Source organism: Giraffa tippelskirchi, chromosome 6 (assembly GCF_054371585.1).
Source record: "Giraffa tippelskirchi isolate mGirTip1 chromosome 6, T2T-mGirTip1v1.2.pri, whole genome shotgun sequence".
NCBI lineage: Eukaryota > Metazoa > Chordata > Mammalia > Artiodactyla > Giraffidae > Giraffa > Giraffa tippelskirchi.
In genome coordinates, this window is record NC_137280.1 from 114,463,904 (window position 1) to 114,483,575 (window position 19,672).

Here is a 19,672-nt window from a genome sequence, read left to right on the forward strand (position 1 = left end):
GCTCAAGTTAACGATGGGGGTAATCTCCTTTACTCTCTTCTCACCTTACTCCTAGGTGACCACATGGAACGGTCTGTAAGCAGAGCCCAGGCTGGGAGCCAGGCCCTCCGTCAGCTAAGAGGTCTGAATTTCAGCCTAAAACACATGGACCCCTGAGCCTGCAGAATTCCCTTCCAACCTCCCCCCGCCCACGTGGGTCTGCTTCCCTCCTATGGGGGGAAGCCAGGCAGGGTGTCACCTTAACCCTGGGGGCCCACCAAAGGGACAGCCTCTGAGGCATGCTGGAACAAGGGTGCTCAGAAGCACACAGCTGGGTGAGCTGACTGGCTCCCGGCACTGGAGACATGAACACCTTGAGCTCAGCAGCAAGCAAGGCCAGCCCAGCTAAGGCAGATGCCCAGATCTGTGTGGAATGCTGCATGCATGCTAAGTCACTTCAGCTTGTCCGACTCTTTGTGATCCCATGGACTGCAGCCTGCCAGGCTCCTCTGTCCATGGGATTCTTCAGGCAAGAATACCGGAGTGGGTTGCCATTTCCTCCTCCAGGGGATCTTCCTGACCCAGTGATCCAACCCGTGTCTCTCATGTCTCCTGTATTGGCAGGTGGGTTCTTTATCACTAGCGCCACGTGGGAAGTCCGAAGGGAGGAGTTGCATGCAAACTCCTGGGGCTGGGTGACCTCAGGAAAAGGAGCAACCCAGCCCTGGGGTAACTGTGGGTGTGATACCAGCTTCTTACCTGGCCCAGTCTGCTCGGGGCTGCCCAGAGACAAGGAGCCTAAGGGGCCAAGGGCACAGACTTCCAGTGCTGCCTGCAAACAGGCATTGGGGAGGGCTTGCTGGGCTCTAACCTGCTTCCTTCCCAGAAACCTCCCAACTTCATACCGGGTGAACATACCTCTCCTTTGGCCTCCCCACCTCAAATTCACAGACCCTGTCTTTGACCCGGGCTCAGCACCAAAAACCTCACACACTATATGCTTAGTTGCTCAGTTGTGTCCAACTTTGGGACCCCATGGACAGCAGCCCGCCAGATTCCTCTGTTCATGGGGATTCCTCAGGCAAGAATACTGGAGCGGGTTACCATGCCTTCCTCCGGGGGATCATCCCAACCCAGGGATCAAACCCAGGTCTCCTCCATTGCAGGCAGATTCTTTACCAGCTGAGCTACCAGGGAAGCCCCAAACCCCAGGCTTAATTTCCTGCCACCCCATAACAGCCCCACTCACTTGGCCACCGTTTACTGTGATCTCACTTGACCTAATCCCAGCTCTCTTCTTCACATGGAAGGAAACAGATTCTTAGTGCTGCTGAGAGGCTTGCCCCTGCTTCACAGTTAGTGAGTGGGATTCAATTCCCAGCTGCCGAACTCTGCAGGGGGACTCTGGCCCGTCACCCACGGAGCCTGTTGACCACCCCCACAGCCTGCTCTGTCCTGGGAGAAAGGGCCGGGATAGTGGCAGAGGGAGTTGAGGCTCTGTGGGAGGTAGACTGGACCCTCTGGCAGCTGGTGTAGAGCTCCCTGCTCCTTACCCGGGCTAAATGACTCCCACAATTGGCCAGCAGCCTCTCTGATGCTCACAGCCAGGGAGAAAGAACCTCTGGGTGTCATGTGCTCAGAGGAGACAGCAATTGAGGAAGAGCCATCACTCACTCCCCTTTGCACACGGGCATCCCTGGGGCTTCCCTGGTGGCTCAGTGGTAAAGAATCTGCCTGCCAATGCAGGAGACATGGGTTCAATCCCTGGTACGGGAAGATCCCACATGCCTTGGAGCAATTAAGCCCATGCGCCACATTACCGAGTCTGTACTCTAGACTCCAGGAACCGCAACAATTGAGCCCACGTGTAGCAGCTACTGAAACCCGCGTGCCCTAGAGCCTGTGCTCCTCAATAAGAGAGGTCACCGCAGTGAGAAGCCTACACACTTTAACAAAGAGTAGCCCCCGCTTTTTGAAACTAAAGAAAAGCCCGCGAAGCAATGAAGATCCAGCACAGCAAAAAAAAAAATAAGTAACCCTGGAGTGTAAAAGGTAACAAGGTAATGCCAGGAGGGGTTCTGTCGGAAACTTTCCAGAGCTCCTGGGCTAGTGAAGCGGGTAGGCCCAAGACATGAAGGTGACATATTCTAGCAATAGAATAGTTCCCCAAGACTCTAGCTGCCATGTCTGGCAATGTGAGGCCTGACTCCTTCCTGCCTCATCAGGAAAAGTTGCTGGGGAGGTGGTGGTGCCCTGACCTGCTGTGTGCTCCTGCGGGTTGAAGGTGGATCATGGCTGGCTTCACATTTCCTTCTTAACCCACGCAGAGCTGGGTGTTTCTAATCTGAGGGTCCAGGCTGCTTGCTGCCGGGGGAGCTGCCCTGGCCAGCCAGGAGGTTCCAAACTCTACTCTGGACTCAGAATGGACCACTCCAGACATGAGTGAAATGCCCCCTAAATTTCCACCAAGTCTTGTAGGCTAGGTTTGTGACACATTTTGTGCAGCTCTCACCTCCTTTGTCTTAATTAATCTCAGCTCTAATGCTGTAAGGGTGGCTTTGAATCACCCCGTGTCACAGAGCAGGAAACTGAAGCTCACAGAGGGCCAGAGCCTTCCTCAAGGTCACCCATATACGAGACAGCAGTGTTGGAATCCATGCTCAGGTCTCCCTGATGCTTGGGGCTGGACTGCCCTCCACAGCCTCCTGGGAAGGCGACTCCTGCAAGATTGGGGGACCCACCTTCTGCCCCTGCCCTCCCCTGCCAGCCCATCCTGAGTGTGGACAGAGCTGGCCGCTAGAGAGGCCCCTGAATCTATCGACGTTTACCCTCCCTGCATCCTCCTGGCCTGAGGCACAGAACAAATGTGTCTCCCAACAGGATGGTCCTGGTGTATCCCCCTTCACTGGGCTCACCCCCTGCTCTTTCTTTATCAGGACTTCTGGATGCTGCGGTCACGGGCAGGACCGGACAGCAGCACAACCTCCTGCCACCGTGCTTCTGCTGTGGTGCTCACTCGGCCCAGGCTGGGGACGTCCATTCCAGGTATAAGCTAGCTTTTAGGTTTAACTGTAAAAGATCTGAGAAGCAATGACACCAAAGAGGCCAAACGGGAACCAACCAGTCTCCGGTTCTGGAGTGGTGACAGCACCTGGGGAGCTGGGACAGGGAGTCTCCTATTTGCTGGGAAGAGGACGGCATCCAAGCCCGTGGGGGAGCACTCACTCCACGGTCAAGGACTGGACCCTGGGCTCAGGGCTGACACGCTGGCTGGGAAGAGCAGTGTTGGGTGGTCTCAGCATGCCCATGAGACTCTTGAAGGCTATTTGATTTGTCTGCAGGGCCGCTGGAGGGGCAGACGGTTCTTGCCAGGCCAGGGCCTTGCAGACCTGCACCTTTTGCATCTCCACAGAACTAACGCTAATCCATCCACAGAGTGACTGTGGCCACTGAGGAGCAGACGGGGAGGAGGGGGAGGAGAGGGGTGCAGACAGTTAACTAAAGGCACAGAGGAAGAAGATTGGCTAGAGAGTAAAGGGCAAAGAGAGAAAAAAAAATAAATGGCAAATTACCGGGTAGCCATCTCGTCCCGATTGCCCCTGTGGTAATTAATATGTCATTAATAATTAGACCTTCGGTAGAAAAACCATATGGCAACACTTAGAACTCAATCAGGGCCCCAGATCCCCCTGCCCCTGTGTCTGTGGGGTTTGCAGCAGAGGCTGCTGATGGACTCCTTCAAGGGGGAATGCAAGGCTCCAATGGGTCTGGGGGATGGAGCACCTAGTCCCCACCTCATTGACCTGGCTGGAGGGTTCGGCAGGGCACACACAACAGTGTCTTCCTCACGTCAGCCGAGGCACATGGCAAGGACCTTGTGGAGTTCTAGGGGGTGGCATCCTAGCTACCATGGACAACGCTCCTTCATGCGCCTCATGGGTTTCCTGCCTGTTGTCCCTGGGAATGGGGTGACCCGAAGAAGACAGCCTTTGGAAGTCAGAGGTATGGAGGCACGTTGACTGCTACCAGATGCTCCTCTGACCCCATGTGCTTGCAGTAGCGGCTGCCCAGACACTGGAGCACACATCGGCCTCCACTTTCAGTTGCCGTGGGAGCTATGGAGCCACCTTCCAGAATCCCGTGGGGTCTTTGCCATGTGCAGCTTGAGAATTCTGCATTTGTTTAATTCGCTTAGTCATTTTACAGTCAAGTTAAAAAACACAAACATACACACAACAAGACAAATTTGCTCCATAGTCCTCTGTGTTCTGCACTTTGGCGAGTTCATACAGGCTAGCCTCCACATGATCGGAATGATTCAACTGCGTAAAACTGCTCCTGGCCCATAAATCTACACATTCCAGCTTTCTTCCTCAACGGGGTGCTACTACATGCACCAAGATGTTCAGATTCTGAAGGGTGTGGATTGGGAAATGAATCATGGTTAAGTGGAAGTAAAAATGAAGCTGCTCATCTGAAAGGAATTCCTTTAGAAGATTAATTTTGGCTCAAGCAAACCGTCATTGTGTTTCTTGAATGAATTCATTGGGATTTATCAGGCTCTGAAAAATTGCCAAGATGAATCAAAGGCAGACTTGTCATGGGTCTTGGAAAAGGAATGGGATTTCTGGGGCTGCTGTGGATCCAGTAGCCACCCCCTCCCTCACACCCTTCTCCAACTCAGCATGCTTACTGGCCAGCTGTACTCTCGAGGTCTCTGTTGCCCAACACAGAGAGTCAAATATTTTGGCAAAGAAGGAAAACAGACCCCAGAATCTAATGGTTAAGCCCCACTTATTCTTGACCTAATTGCCTGACTCCAGAGTCCTTTCTGCCAAAGCACGTGAGATGAAAATGTTTACACAGATCAACTGCTGCAGAAGGGTTAGGAAATACAGGCATGGTGCTTGCACTTCTGTGCACCAAGTTAAAAAACTTGAGCCAGAGATTTTGATGAAGAGCAGCTAGGCTTGTGCCAGCTCTCTTGGAAGGAAAATAGTCACAGGATGCTTCACCGGGCAAGTCAAGCACATGGAATCCGGTACTTGCATTCATCCACAAATGCCAAAAGAACATGTCCCTTGGCTGAGACTGAATTTTCTTTTTAAAGAATACACCTCTCTAATCAAATATTCTTTTCATAGAAGTGCTACACAGAGAGAAAACAAAATATCTTATCTTTCAGGAGCAGAGAACATAATCCAGGACACTTACAGGAGGACCTGCAAAACACAATTGGAGAAGCCACAGTAAGTATCAAAGGGAGAGAGGGTCCCCTCACCCCAGCCAGCCCCTTCCTTGCACAGCTCCCGGTCACCCCTCCTTGCAAGGCTTTGATGCTGTTGTCAGCCCCAAAGCCAAGTGTCAGGGCAGAGGAAGCACCTCTGTCCTTGGAGGGACTGGATGGGCATGTGCGTGGTTATGACAATCCAGCAAGTTTTGGTTCATGCATTCATGACATGAGGCTGCTGTTGCTTCCTGCTTGGGGCACACCCGTGTTGGGCTTTGGCAGGCAGGGTAGGAATCAGATCTGTTCCTTTTTGAAGAATACATTTTGGAGCTCAATGGGGGTTGGTTCATTTCTGTGGAAAGGGAGATACTTGAGAAAGAAAACATTTTGGGCAGAGGGGAGAATACTCCTAACAGGCATTGGACCTGTGCTTGTGTGGCTGAGCAGATGTGTAAGGAGGTGGAGGGGGCCCATAGCCCAGCTCTGGGGTTAGCGGTGCTAAGCCTGGCTGTGTGTAGGGAAATTTGAAGGGGGCCAGTCTAGAAGCACAGGTGGCAGCTTCAGTAAAGCTGGTGCAGCAAGCTGAGACTTGCCCCATGGAGAACACGCAGGTGTTCCTCACCTTAGAATGAACAAACCACACTGTACAGCCATGACAGCATTTGACCTACTCAGTAATCTTTGAGGAATGACAGACATACCCATGTGGCAGATGACAATGCAGAGGCTCAGAGAGAAAGAAGTGACTTGTCTAAGGACACATTGTCGGTTAGGGATGGAACTTATGCCTGAAGGAAGTCTCCCGACTCTCAGATCCTACACATATTCCACAAAAAGCCACAGTGCCGCCCAACCAGTGACTCCTCTGCTTGCTCCTCTTCAACCCCAGACCTCAGTCTGGAGGGTGAGGCCAGAACACAGAGGCGGCCCTCGGCAGTCAGCCACCCCCACATTTTGATGGATCAGCGTTGGGTGCAGGTAGTGGCACCAGGGGTGAAAGAGGCCAAGATCTGACTCACAGAATTTTCCTTGGATGGATTGATACTTGAGAAAACAATGACACAGGAAGGAAGCTCCCAGCCCATCATGAGAGACCAGAGCCAGACTGGGCTGACTTGGGATGGGAGGCTAGGCTGAGTCCAGAGGGTGAGGCATGGTTACCTGGCAGAGGAAGAGGGAGGGAAAAGCTCCAAACACACCAAGTCATTGGGCATCTAGGGTTCAGGTGAAGCCGAGCAGGCTGCAGGAGGGGAAGACCTGGGGAGAAGGCAAGTCAGCCAGACCACAGTGTCTTGTTTCCATGTCATCATCTGGGGGTGGAGGGTGTGATCTGAAGCACAGTGGGGGCCACTGAAGGTTTCTGCACAGAGGAGTGATTCGAGGGGGTGAAAGTGGGCTTCAGGATGTGTTGCAGTTGTCCCCCTGTAGGTGACAGTGGCCTGGACTTGGGGACTGGCAGAGGAGATGAAGAAAATTGAGTCAGATGGACTTGCCAGTGAGGACAGACAGAACTTGCTCATGGATTTAATGGTGGAGGGTGAGTGAAGAGGTGATGGGATAGAGGAAGGAGAGAGATGAGACAAAGATTTTTCACTTCAAAAACTGATGCATGAGGTGTTCATGTCTGAGAATATAACCTGATTGGGGGTGGGGTGCGTTCTGTGCATACCCTAAATCTAGACTAGGGGTGGGGCAGATTGTTGGCCATGTGGACATCTGTACTGCTGGTATCTCACTTTCAGACAACTGCCCCACTCTCTGTTTTACCAAAAAGAGAAAAGCCACCAGATGGACTTACCATCACCTTTCTGATGCCACACGCACACACCTGTCCGCACTTTCCCCTGTACCTGGCCTACTCCGTGCTTGGTTAACTCTGATAGAAGACATGTTCACATATTGAGGTATGGGGAAGTCATTCTGGCTTATGAGTTAACTTGGATTTTCTGCTAACTAAAACATCCTATTTATGGCCAATCAAAGTACACTGTACCTCTGCTTTAATTATTAAAGAAAAGGATGCATTGACCAGAAGTAAAGACTGTTCATGTTAAAAATAAAGAACAAATGCATCCCCTCCTGGGACACCAATGCTGGTACTCTTTTGATAAGACAGGTGTCAGGCCATACTGACTCACCAGATACCTGATGATTTGTTTTATTTTTAAACCTTGAAAGAATGTATCCCTGACTTATTTGAGGTTCTTTGTTCTTTTTTTAAAACACAACATGATTATATTTGAATATACAACCAAAATACAAAACACCATGGTAAACTGATGGAAATGAAATATAGTACTTCATTTGCATTGCATGAAAATAGCTAACATCCCTAGTTATGAATTCTTATTTATTTATTTTTTTGTTGGCAAAGTAATGTCTCTGCTTTTTATTTTTTTTAATAAATTTATTTATTTTAGTTGGGGGATTATTACTTTACAATATTGTAGTGGTTTTTGCCATACATTGACACGAACCAGCCATGGGTCCACATGTGTTCCCCATCCCAAACTCCCCACCCACCTCCCTCCCCATCCCCCTGGGCCATCACACTGCCCCAGCCCTGAGCATTTGTCTCATGCATCAAAACTAGACTGGCGTTCTGTTTCACATATGACAATATACATGTTTCAATGTTATTCTCCCTCAGAGGCCATAAGACTGTTCTATGCATCTGTGTCTCTTATTCTGTCTTGCATATAGGGTTATCGTTACCATCTTTAGTTATGAATTCTTAGAAACCAGTAACAAAGACACTGATATACCAAGGAAAATGAAAAAAAAAAAAAAACAGAAGAAAATGAAATAACACAAGTGACTAGTAAGGATTAAGCATATATGAAGATTATTGAGCTGAATGAAAATACAAGAAAAGCAATTTCTTTGTAATATCACATTGCCAAAGATTAAAAACATAACATTTGTGGTTTCAGGAAACATACCCATATAAACACTGGGGGACAAGATTGATGAAGTTCCACATATATAGTAGGGAAAAGTATATTATAATTTAATTATATAATCTATAATTCTAAGTTCAAACTCAGTCCAAATTCTGAGTGTGGACTCAAAATTATAAAATTTGGGTATCCTTAGTCCTAGCAGTTTCAATTTATTGCAATTATTTCTACAAATTAGTCAGATAAATTTAATCTATATAAACCATGTTTACCACATAGAAAATTTGTAGCTAATATACATACCCCCAAAATGACATGCATATTAATTTATCAATAAATCCAAAAGGATGTGCACAAGATTTCATTAATAGCAGATAACACAGATAGAGGTGGCAGAATTAGAGGAAGAAAAAAGCCATTTAATAAGCAAAATATTGCACTTCACAAATTGCCATATCCTTTGAAATCTTGAAAAAGATGATTTTTTATGAATTAATTTTACATTTCCCTGTGATAAGTTAAAAATTTAAATATATGCAGTTACGGGAGCATTGAAATGAAGCCTTGAAATTACACCATCCTGAGCAGAGTAACAATATCTCCATCATTCAAGGTCCTGAGATATAATCCAATGGCAGCAATGAAACAGTCAACTTGCCTGGTTACTATTCTCTCCAGTATGACCCTTTATGTCACTTTCAAACTTGAGCCTTCTCAGCCTGTTTTTCTGATGTACAGGGAGTGTCTATTGCAACACATTGATGAGGAATCTCCATACTTCATGAAGACTGTCTTTGGCTTTACTGAAGATGGTGGTAGAAGCAATGGCTTCAGTTTTCCTACTTAGTCATCACAATCATTATCACCAAGAGGGTTCTCCTGGGCCCAGAGGTGGGAGTGAAGAACACTTGGAATGAGGAATACTGCATCCGGTCTGGTGGTACCAATTGTTGAGATTAGAAACAAAGAAGACAAAAGTATCTTTTCTTGGAACTATCATCTCCCTGTGGTTTACAGTTGAGATTTATACATTAAGGAACTCCAAAGGGAGAGAAATGTTCCTGATGATGACAGATATCCTCAAGTTATTTAGGTCTTTCTTTCACCATGTTCACCTCAAATCCCATCTTCTCCCTTCTTTCTGTGGATAATCGAATACTCTTGTTTCACTGTGTACAATTCTCTGCCGCACTAGTATCTAAGTCACAGGCTCTTCGGGATCACTCATAAACTATTCGTATCAGTCACTGGAAGTACAGAGTTGGATACAATAGCCCAACACTTCCAAGATGTCAATAGGTGACGATGAAGACAGGCACAAAACGGTTGTATCTTTAAAACACCCTCTGTTGTTTATATGTTGCTTTAAAAATTCTAAAGGCAGAAAATAGCAGCAGTCCCTTCTTTTCTGATCTATTAATACAGTAAAATTTTGCTGTTTTTCCAGACAACTTTCTATTCAATAATTCACATTCGCATTTTTAGATTGTCATGTAGCAATAGACAAATAAATAAACAATGTTTTAGTATTTTACTTACGCATGTGCAAAAATTTTTAAAAGAACACTAAAATAATCACCATTTTAGTTAACACTATTGAGTTAGCATTACTTAACTCTATTATCAGGTTAGAATAAACACATTCTTCAGGAATAGTAACCACTAATATTTCAAATAGAAAAACCTGAGGCATATGGACACACCCCAATGCATATATTTAGTTGATATTTGTACAAAACTGACAATTTAAAAAATCAATTTGGGACTTCCCTGGTAGCGCAGTGGCTAAGACTCTGGGCTCCCAATGCAGAGAGCCTGGGTTCAATCCCCGGGTGCGGAACCAGAGCCCATATGCCACAACTAAGACCCCAGTGCAGTCAAATAAATAAAAATAAGTAAATATTAAAAAAATCAACTTAAAACACCCTTCAAAATCAGAATAGCTTTTCAGTGCTTGAATGCTATTCATACGAATAAGCTATCATTACAATTGTTCTTTTAATGGAGGTTCTTCTTTCTGACATGACAGAAAAGTGTGCTGAAAACCATGTTTCTCTGAGGCAGTTTCTCAGAATTATCTGGGAGGCTAGCTTCCAGGCTACCGTCCTCACTTTGGCTCAAATAAAACTCTTTTTAATTCCTTTTATAGACTGTTTATTGATTATTTTTGTGGACAACTCAGAGGAGCTAACCCACCTCCTCTTTCCTGGGACCCTGCCACCCCCATGCTCCCCCAGTCACCGTCAAGCCTGACTTTCAAGCACACCCTTCCCCACAGATCTAAACATGAGAAACCACCCTTCACTGCATGGCCTCCTTTGTTCCTGCCCCAGCTCCTCTCTCCCTCACAGATGCACTGCTGGAAAGAGGGGTCTCCTCTCATTTACCTTCCATTCACCTTGTAACCCTCCGATTTGGATTTCATTCCTATTTCTCCATCAAACTGGCATTCACCAAATTTCCAAGGACCTCCTCCAATCGGTAATCCTGACAAGGATTTCTTCTCCTTCAACTTATCTTCTACTTCCTTCTAGAAGCGCTCTCCTTTGGCTTCCAAAATGACACATCCTTCCACCTCCCTGACTGTTCAGCTGACTCAGTCTCTTCTCCCGGCCCCATATACTGAGGCTCCTCAAGGTTCAAGTCTAAGCTTTCTTTTCTTCAGTTCTCTGCTCATCAGTCTCCTCTCTCCGTCTTCCCCAAAGAGCTCTTTCACACTCATGGCTACACTACCAGGTGGAAATGTCCCAAGTGTATATCTCCAGTGCTGACCATACCTCAAAGTCCAGGCTCCCTTTTTGAGCGGCCTGCTTGATTTCCCCTTGAATAATCCCATGATTCCTTAAACCAGAATGCATAGTCATGCTCATGATTTTCTGCCCTCAAACATGCTCCTCTCCAGCTCCTGAACTCAGTGGATGTCATCTCCTCCTTCCCAGCTGGTGAACAGAAAAATGAGGAGTCCTCCTTGACACGATCTATTTGGCACATTCCCTGTTTGTTGCTCTGGAGCTCATCCACTTAGGTCTCTCCCCAGTACCACAACCTCATCCATGTTACCAGCATCTCCTGACTGTTGCAATAGCTTCTTCACCCATCTCCCACTTCACTCATCCCACAGACATTCCCTGAGTGCCCACCGTTCCAGACCTTCTTCTGGGAAAGTGGGATACAGCGGCAAAAGTGACAAGCATCCCTGTCCTAAGGAGCATCCCTGAGGGGACAGCTGAGATACAATAAGCATAAACAATGGTACATCACCTGGAAGAGGATAGTGTCACGGAAAGAGAGAGGCAGCGGGACAGGGTATTTCTCCAGAATGAGAAGTACAGCAGCATGTTTGCACAATGGAAGTCATCAGCAGGAAGGGGAAGACCTGATGTGTTGGAGAAAGGGGGATTCCTGGAACGATGCCCTTGAGGAGGCAAGAGGGCCTGGCACTGGCGCAGCTGTGGGTGGGAGCCTGGACAGTCCATCTGTGGAAATGGGCAGGGAGGGAGAGCATGCAGGTGTGTGGCCGTGCAGGTAGGATTTGTGGAAGTTCTTTTCCAACTGCCCCAACTGTGCTGGTGAAGTAGGAACTGAGGCCATGAGTCACGAGTGAGGATTAAGTGGCTGAGGGTGTGAGGGGCTTCTATGAGGCTATCAAGATCCCCAGGAGTTCACCTAGAAGTGGTGTTGGAAAGAGGACTGGAGACCCAGGAACTGAAACCCACTAGCTGTGAAAGTGATGTGCCTGAGATCAGAGACAGCCTCAAATATGTAGACCTAATGTTCTCCAGTCTCCATTCAGAGGCGAGATACAAATCCGATCATGGCCCATCCCTCCACTCCTCACTTTCCCATTGTTCTTAAGACAGAGACTCAGTTCCAAAGCCCTGTCCTCACTGTGGGCTGCCCATGCCTCTTCACCTGAGCCCGTCGAACTGCTGGCATGAGAGCTGTTATTAATAGAAGGTGGTGGGCAAGCTAGTGGTTACTGGGACTAAGTCAAGTTGGATTCATACCGCTGCATTAATCAGGATAAATTCCAAAAGAATCAAAGATTTACAAGCTTCAAAAAAAAAATCATAAAAATCCTAAAGGAAAATGTGGGGAAATTTCTTTCTAACCACAGAGAGGAGCAAGCTTTCCCAAGTACAGTTCATAATTTAGAGGCTATGCCGTAAAGTCAAATCCAACCATAGAAAAGTAAAAATGTCTGCAAGGCAGAAAGTCAAAAGCCAGAGTGGAAACATTTCCAACTCATGTCACAAAGGCTAGATAGTTGGATATAAAAGTGTTCCTAAAAATCAACTCTAAAAACATCAAAAATCTAACAGAAAAATGGTCAAAAGATATGAATAGAGAGTACACAGAAAATACAGCCCTTAAGTATGTGAAACAAGAAATCTTTATTCTCAATAAAAGAAATGAAAGTTAAAACTATATCATATCAGATGAGAAAAAGTGAAAAAATCTGATGGCTTATCATGTCAAGGGAAATGAGGACAGCCACCTCAAACATTGGTTGAGAGAATAAATTGGTACATTCTCTGAAGAGAGTGAGCCGGCAATACTAATTAAGATGTAAAATTTTTGTACCAATTGCTACAATGATCCTCCTAGAAGTGAATTCCATAGATATATTAACATATGTATAAGATGATAGGTATATAAGAATACTCACTGCAGAACTGGTTGAGATGGTAAAGACATTAGAAACAGCACAAGTGGAACGGCTTAAAGAAATGATGGGATGCTTATGAAAGTGGGACACTAAGGAGCTTTGAAAAAAGACTAAAGTAGTTCTGTATGTTCTGACATGGTATATTGTTACATTTTTTAAAAAAGGCATGTAACATTATATTAATAGGTAGCCATTTATACTAAAAAAATTGGTAGACTTTTGTCTGTATAAATGTGGAAAGAACATCTCCGTGTGGTCAGAAGAATTTGGTCATCAAGTTGCTTCCGAGTAGTGGAATAGTTGGGAGAACAGGAGAGGTGGGGAGAGACATCTTTTTACAACAGACTCTAATGCCATCGGATACACATGTGTAGCTCCCAAGTCAGCCAAAGCAATAACTTTAACTTAAAAATGGCTGGATTCAGCTCTTGTGTTTTTGTCTGGTCCTCCAGCTTTTGCTGCCTTTCCTCACACTCACTTCTAAGCTCCCTTCAATAAAGCTCAGACTGTGATGATCATTCTGAGGGCCTGGGCGCCTGAGATAGGAGCCTGTGGCCTGGTGTAAGGTGCAGCTCAGGAGATGAAGGAGGAGCTGCAAGAGTGACCATCACTATTAAAGACCTCATCAGCTTTTTGCATACTTAAGGGCTGTATTTTCTGTGTACTCTCTGTTCATATCTTTTGACCATTTTTCTATTAGATTATTGATGTTTTTAGAGTTGATTTGTAAGAATACTTTTATATCCAACTGTATAGGCCGGAGACTATAACACTCTCAGAGGAAAACATAGGCAGAACACTCTCTGACATTAATTGCAGCAAGATCTTTTTTGATTTATCTCCCAGAAAAATGGAAATAAGAAAAAAATAAACAAATAGGACCTACTTAAACTCAAAAGCTTTTGCACAGCAAAGGAAATAATAAACAAAGTGAAAAGACAACACACAGGCTGGGAGAAAATATTTGCAAATGATTTGACCGACAAGGGATTGGTCTCCAGAATTTACAAACAGCTCATCATCAAAACAAACAACCCAATCAAAAATAGGCAGAAGACCTAAACAGACATTTCTCCAAAGAAGGCATACAGATGGCCAATATGCACATAAAAGATGTTCAACATTTCTTTAGTTATTAGAGAAATGCAAATCAAAACTACCATGAGTTATTACCTCACACTGGTCAGAAAGGCTATCATCAAAAAATCCACAAACAATAAATGCTGGACAGTGTGTGGAGAGAAGGGAACCCTCCTACACTGATGGTGGGAATGTAAATTATAGCCACTATGGAGAACAGTATGGAGGTTCCTTCAAAACTAAAAACAGAGCTACCATATGACACTGCAGTCCCACTCCTGGGCATATATTCAGAGAAAAAACATGATCCGAAAGGGCACATGCACCCCAATGTTCATTGCAGCACTGTTTACAATAGCCAAGACATGGAAGCAACCTAAATGCCCATTGACAGAGGAATGGGTAAAGATGTGGTACTTATATACAATGGAATACTACTCAGTCATGGAAAAGAATGAAATAAGGCCATTTGCAGCAACATGGATGGACATAGAGATTGTCATACTGAGTGAAGTAAGTCAGACAGGGAAGGAGAAATATCATATGCCATCCTTTATATGTGGAATATAAAAAGAAATGATACAAATGAACTTACAAAACAGAAAGAGACTCATAGACTTAGAAAATGAACTTATGGTTGCCAGGGTGGGGTGGGGAAGGGATAGTTAGGGACTTTGGGAAGATCATATACACACTGTTACATTCAAATGGATAACCAACAAGGACTTATTGTATGGAACATGGAACTCTGCTCAATGTTGTGTGCCAGCCTGGATGGGAGTGGGGTTTAGGGGAGAACGGATACATGTATATGTATGGCTGAGTCCCTTTGCTGTTCACCTGAAACTACCACAACATTGTTAATCCGCTATACCCCAATACAAACTAAAAATTTAAAGTTTGGAAAGAAAACATAGGCAGAACACTCTCTGACATAAACTGAAGCAAGATCTTTTTCAATTTATGTCTCAGAAAAATCACCACATTGTTAATTGGCTATACTTCGATATAAAACAAAAGCTTAAAAATGAATTCTCTCAAAAATAAGAAAAAAAAGAAAAAGTATCCATCAGTCACTTAGGGCTCATCATGCTCTGGGAACTCCATTATTTCCTTTCCTCAAATATCTCATTTAACTCCTGCTGCCACCGTACTTGCACATTTTACAAGTGAGAAAACCGAGGCTCAGAAAGGTTATTTTGCCTTGGTCATGGCCTGCGGGAACCCAGCATTATCCAGGCAGCCTGACTTCAAGTCTAACAAAGGGCAAATTATTTTGGCAGAAAGAGCTCTTACATTCACCGAGTGTCCCCTGAGGTCCCTGAGAGGGGGTGTGGCATGTCTGAAGTCACTTAGCTAGCGGGGAGCAGTTCATGCTGGAAGCAGAGCTGTGGGACCCCAAACCCACAGCACTTTCCACCATCCTCAGAAGAGTGGCCAGAGTGGGAGTGGCAGCATCCCAGAGACCGGTCCCGTCACTGGTGGGACAGGACACATCTAGCCCAGCCGAAGTGAAGTGAAGTGAAAGTCACTCAGTGGTGTCCGGCTCTTTGCGACCCCATGGACTATAGAGTCCATGGAATTCTCCAGGCCAGAATACTGGAGTGGGTAGCCTTTTCCTTCTCTAGGGGATCTTCCCAACCCAGGGATCGAACCCAGGTCTCCTGCGTTGCAGGTGGATTCTTTACCAGCCGGAGCCATGAGGGAGGTCCAAGAATACTGGAATGGGTAGCCCATCCCTTCTCCAGTGGATCTTCCTGATCCAGGAATCTAACTGGAGTCTCCTGCATTGCAGAAGGATTCTTTACCATCTGAATTATCAGGGAAACCCTCTAGCCCAGCTGAGAGACTTTAAACACACCATCACCTCTCATGAGCCCTTCTGGCACCACATCACCAGTCACCATCACTTAGCACTGGCACTAGCATTACAGCCTCATTCTTCTGGGCACCTTAACCCCACCAACCAGCAGGTGCTGTGCGCTTAGTAGCTCAGTTGGGTCTGACTCTTTTTGACCCCATGGACTGTAGCCCACCAGACTCCTCTGTCCACGGAATTCTCCAGGCAAGAATACTGGAGTGGGTTGCCATGTCCTCCTCCAGGGAATCGTCCCCATCCAGGGATTGAGCCCAAGTCTCCCGCATTGCAGGCAGATTCTTTACCATCTGAGCCACCAGGGAAACCCAGAGGGGCTTTTAAAAATGCTCACCCCTTCCCAGGGCGTCCCACTCACATGGAATAACAACACCTAGACTCTCAGGAGACACAGCACTCCCATGTGGCCCTGCTACTTGCTCTATCACACTTAGCTACACACTGGGTCTCAGCTGTCTCTCTCTCAGTTCCCCAAGGGTCCAGCTCTCTTCAGCCCCAGGACCTTCACACCTGCCTTTGCAACCGTGAAACTGAAGACATCTCCTCACCTTTTGCTCTTGTTTCCATCACAGCTGCCTGCTATTTTCTCCCAAGCACTTATCACAGTCTTTACTCCTGAAATCCATTTATACATGTTTTGTTTATTGTCTGGCAGCCCCACCAGCAAGGCAGCTCCCTGAGAGCTGGGGCTCCGTGTGTCTGGCTTCCCACCATTTCCCTGAGGCCTAGAACAGGGCCTGGCAGACACAAGCGCTTTGTAAATACATGCTGAATGGATGAGAGGGGAGGAGGTCAGGAGAGCCAAGCCCTCGACTCCTGACTTCATTGTATAGTCAATTGTTGTAATCCAAGGTTGGGAATGGTTCCATGACTCCCCAAGATACCCAAATCCAAGGATGCTCAAATCTCTTGTATAAAATACTTATATTTGCATGTAACCTACGCAATCCTCTTGTATATTTGAAAGCATTTCTAGATTACTTGTCATACCTCACACAATGTAAATACAGTGTAAATACTATGTAAGTAGTTGCTGACGCACAGGAAATTCAAGTTTTGCCTTTTGGAACTTTTTGGAAATTAAAATTCTGATACGTGGTTGGTTAATTCCATGGAAGGCAAACCGTACAGGATTTGTGCAGTGGCCGCCAGCAGCCTCTGGAGATGGACTTGCTGGCCAGTTGAGAGTCACATGTGGGGTGGAGGGCTTGGCTTGGGCTGTCCAGGGGGTTCCCTGCTTAGAAATTGAGGCTGGCTGCAGGGTCTCCAGGCTGCCACGCGGTGGTCTGGCCAGGGCCTGGCCCCATTCTGCACACAGTTTTCAAGTATGTGTTTCAGATATTGGCTGGATATGCTTTATTTGCTGTTGGGAATGTGGGAGCAATTAATAGGAGCCAGATAAGGTGGGAAATAAGATGGGTCTGAGGGAGCTGAGGGTTCGATAGTTTTGGAGCTTCTTTAACTGAATTGATGCAGCCTGACAGGGACAGTGTTTCCCAAGTGGGGAGCCAAGTCTTCTTCATGTCTCAGGGTTAGAAGGGTGCAGGAGTTGCTCCTTGACAGCCAAGCAGAGGTGGGCAGAGGGCCTGGGGCCTACAATGCCTACCTACCTAGAGCTCTTAGCCCTTCTGGGATGATCATTTCCTGAGTGTTTCCCAAAGGCTGTATTCCTGGAAAAGCAAACTGGGAAGAATTCCCACAGTCTGTCAAGTACGTGGCCTGCACACAAGGAGGTGGGGCTGGCCTTAGTGCATAAGGCTGCTGGGGTCACTGTCCCTGCTCACAACCCACACCTGCCCCTCTGGCCTGTGCATGGACTACTGACTCCCACTCTGCCAGCTCCCTGCTCTGCCCAACAGGCTCTGGCTCCTATCCAGCCCTCTGCCCCTTCCCACTCAGCAGCTTGGGTTACAGGGCCTGGCTCTTGACTCTTGGAAGCCCACTGACCCATGAGGAAATGACCTTCAGCCATGCTTCTCTGGGGCTTTCCCCAGGGGAGCAGAGTGGTCCAAGGCTTTTGAACTGAGTTTGCAGGTAGATGAAATGAGGCTTGGAGGCTGGCAAGTCCAGAGCCAGTATTGAGTCAGCAAGACAAACACTTAGATCAGGCCTCAGGCCCTGGATTTAATCAGGCCAATACTACCAGGGAGTGTGGAGGCCTTAGAACTTGGCTCTCCAGCTCATGAGCCCTAGATCTTGAGCACGTACCTGTCCTCTCTGAGGCAAAGTCTGCTTGGGAGAAACATGAGGAGTAACAATTCCTGTTTCTCTGGACTGCTACGAGGACTAAGTAAGATATTGTGTGTACATAATGTGCCCAGGACAAACAACAGTGGCACAGAGGAGGCACCAAAACCCAATGCTGGCTGCAATTACAGTACAGCGTTCTTTTTCTAACACACGTATGCATTCTACGCAGACACACACATAGACACACAGAAAGAAGAGAAACACAGATGGTGATTTTCCATTGTTTGGCTCATGTTGCCAAACAAACCCTGATTGCACAACAGGTTTGAAGAGTCTCCTTTTGAAACGGCACCTGAGATGGGTCTCCGGCATTTTGGCATGGAGGTTTGCTCTGGCAATCACCCCGTTCAGACACTGTGCAGGGCAGGCAGTGGTGCTAATTAGAAGCCTAAGTGACAAGTAAACTCATTGGATTAAAGAAAAAAAGAAACTAGTCCTATTGAAGTGTAATTCATATACCATAAAATTCACTCTTTTAAAAGCATAAACGAGTAATTTTTGATATATTCACAGAATTGTGTAACCATCATCATTGTGTAACTTTGTTTCAGTTCAGTTCAGTTCAGCCACTCAGTTGTGTCGGACTCTTTGAGACCCCATGGACTGCAGCATGCCAGGCTTCCCTGTCCATCACCAACTCCTAGAGCTTAATCAAACTCAGGTCCATCGAATCAGTGATGCTATCTAACCATCTCATCCTCTGTCACCCCCTTCTCCTCCTGCCTTCAATCTTTCCCAGCATCAGGGTTTTTTCCAATGAGTCGGTTCTTCACATCAGGTGGCCAAAGTATTGGAGTTTCAGCTTCAGCAGCAGTCCTTCCAATGAATATTCAGGACTCAGTTCCTTTAGGATGGACTGGTTGGATCTCCTTGCAGTCTAAGGGACTCTCAAGAGTCTTTTCCAACACCATAGTTCAAAAGCATCAATTCTTCGGCACTCAGCTTTTCTTTATAGTCCAACTCTCACATCCATACATGACTACTGGAAAACCCATAGCTTTGACTAGATGGACCTTTGTTGGTAAAGTAATGACACTGCTTTTTAACATGCTGTCCAGGTTGGTCATAACTTTTCTTTCAAGGAGCAAACGTCTTTGAATTTCACGGCTGCAGTCACCATCTTCAGTGATTTTGGAGCTCTAAAATATAAAGTTTGTCACTGTTTCCATCGTTTCCCCATCTATTTGCCATGAAGTTATGGGACTGGATGCCATGATCTTAGTTTTCTGTATGTTGAGCCTTAAGCCAACTTTTTCACTCTCCTCTTTCACTTTCATCAAGAGGCTCTTTAGTTCTTCGCTTTCTACCATAAGGGTGGTGTCATCTGCATATCTGAGGTTATTGATATTTCTCCTGGCAATCTTGATTCCAGCTTGTGCTTCATCCAGCCGGGCATTTCACATGATGTACCCTGCATGTAAGTTAAATAAGCAGGGTGACAATATACAGCCTTGACGTACTTCTTTCCCAATTTGGAACCAGTCTGTTGTTCCATGTCCAGTTCTAACTGTTGCTTCTTGACCTGCATACAGATTTCTCAGGAGGCAGGTCAGGTGGTCTGGTATTCCCATCTCTTTAAGAATTTTCCACAGTTTGTTGTGATCCACACAGTCAAAGGCTTCGGCATTGTCAATAAAGCAAAATTTTCTTTATCCTTCATTTTTTAAAAAAACAGAATGTGTCTTTTA

General features: G+C 46.3%; 1 protein-coding gene across 1 annotated transcript in view; it reads right to left on the reverse strand.

Annotated features, from left to right (window-relative positions):
- COL23A1 (collagen type XXIII alpha 1 chain) overlaps positions 1–19,672 on the reverse strand; it is a 360,796-nt gene that overhangs the window by 41,962 nt on the left and 299,162 nt on the right. The window contains exons 4-5 of the mRNA XM_081502083.1: positions 5,194–5,201; positions 3,552–3,578 (exon numbers count right to left, since the gene is read on the reverse strand). Coding sequence (XP_081358209.1) covers positions 3,552–3,578; positions 5,194–5,201 — 35 coding nt within the window. The remainder of the gene's footprint in view (positions 1–3,551; positions 3,579–5,193; positions 5,202–19,672) is intronic.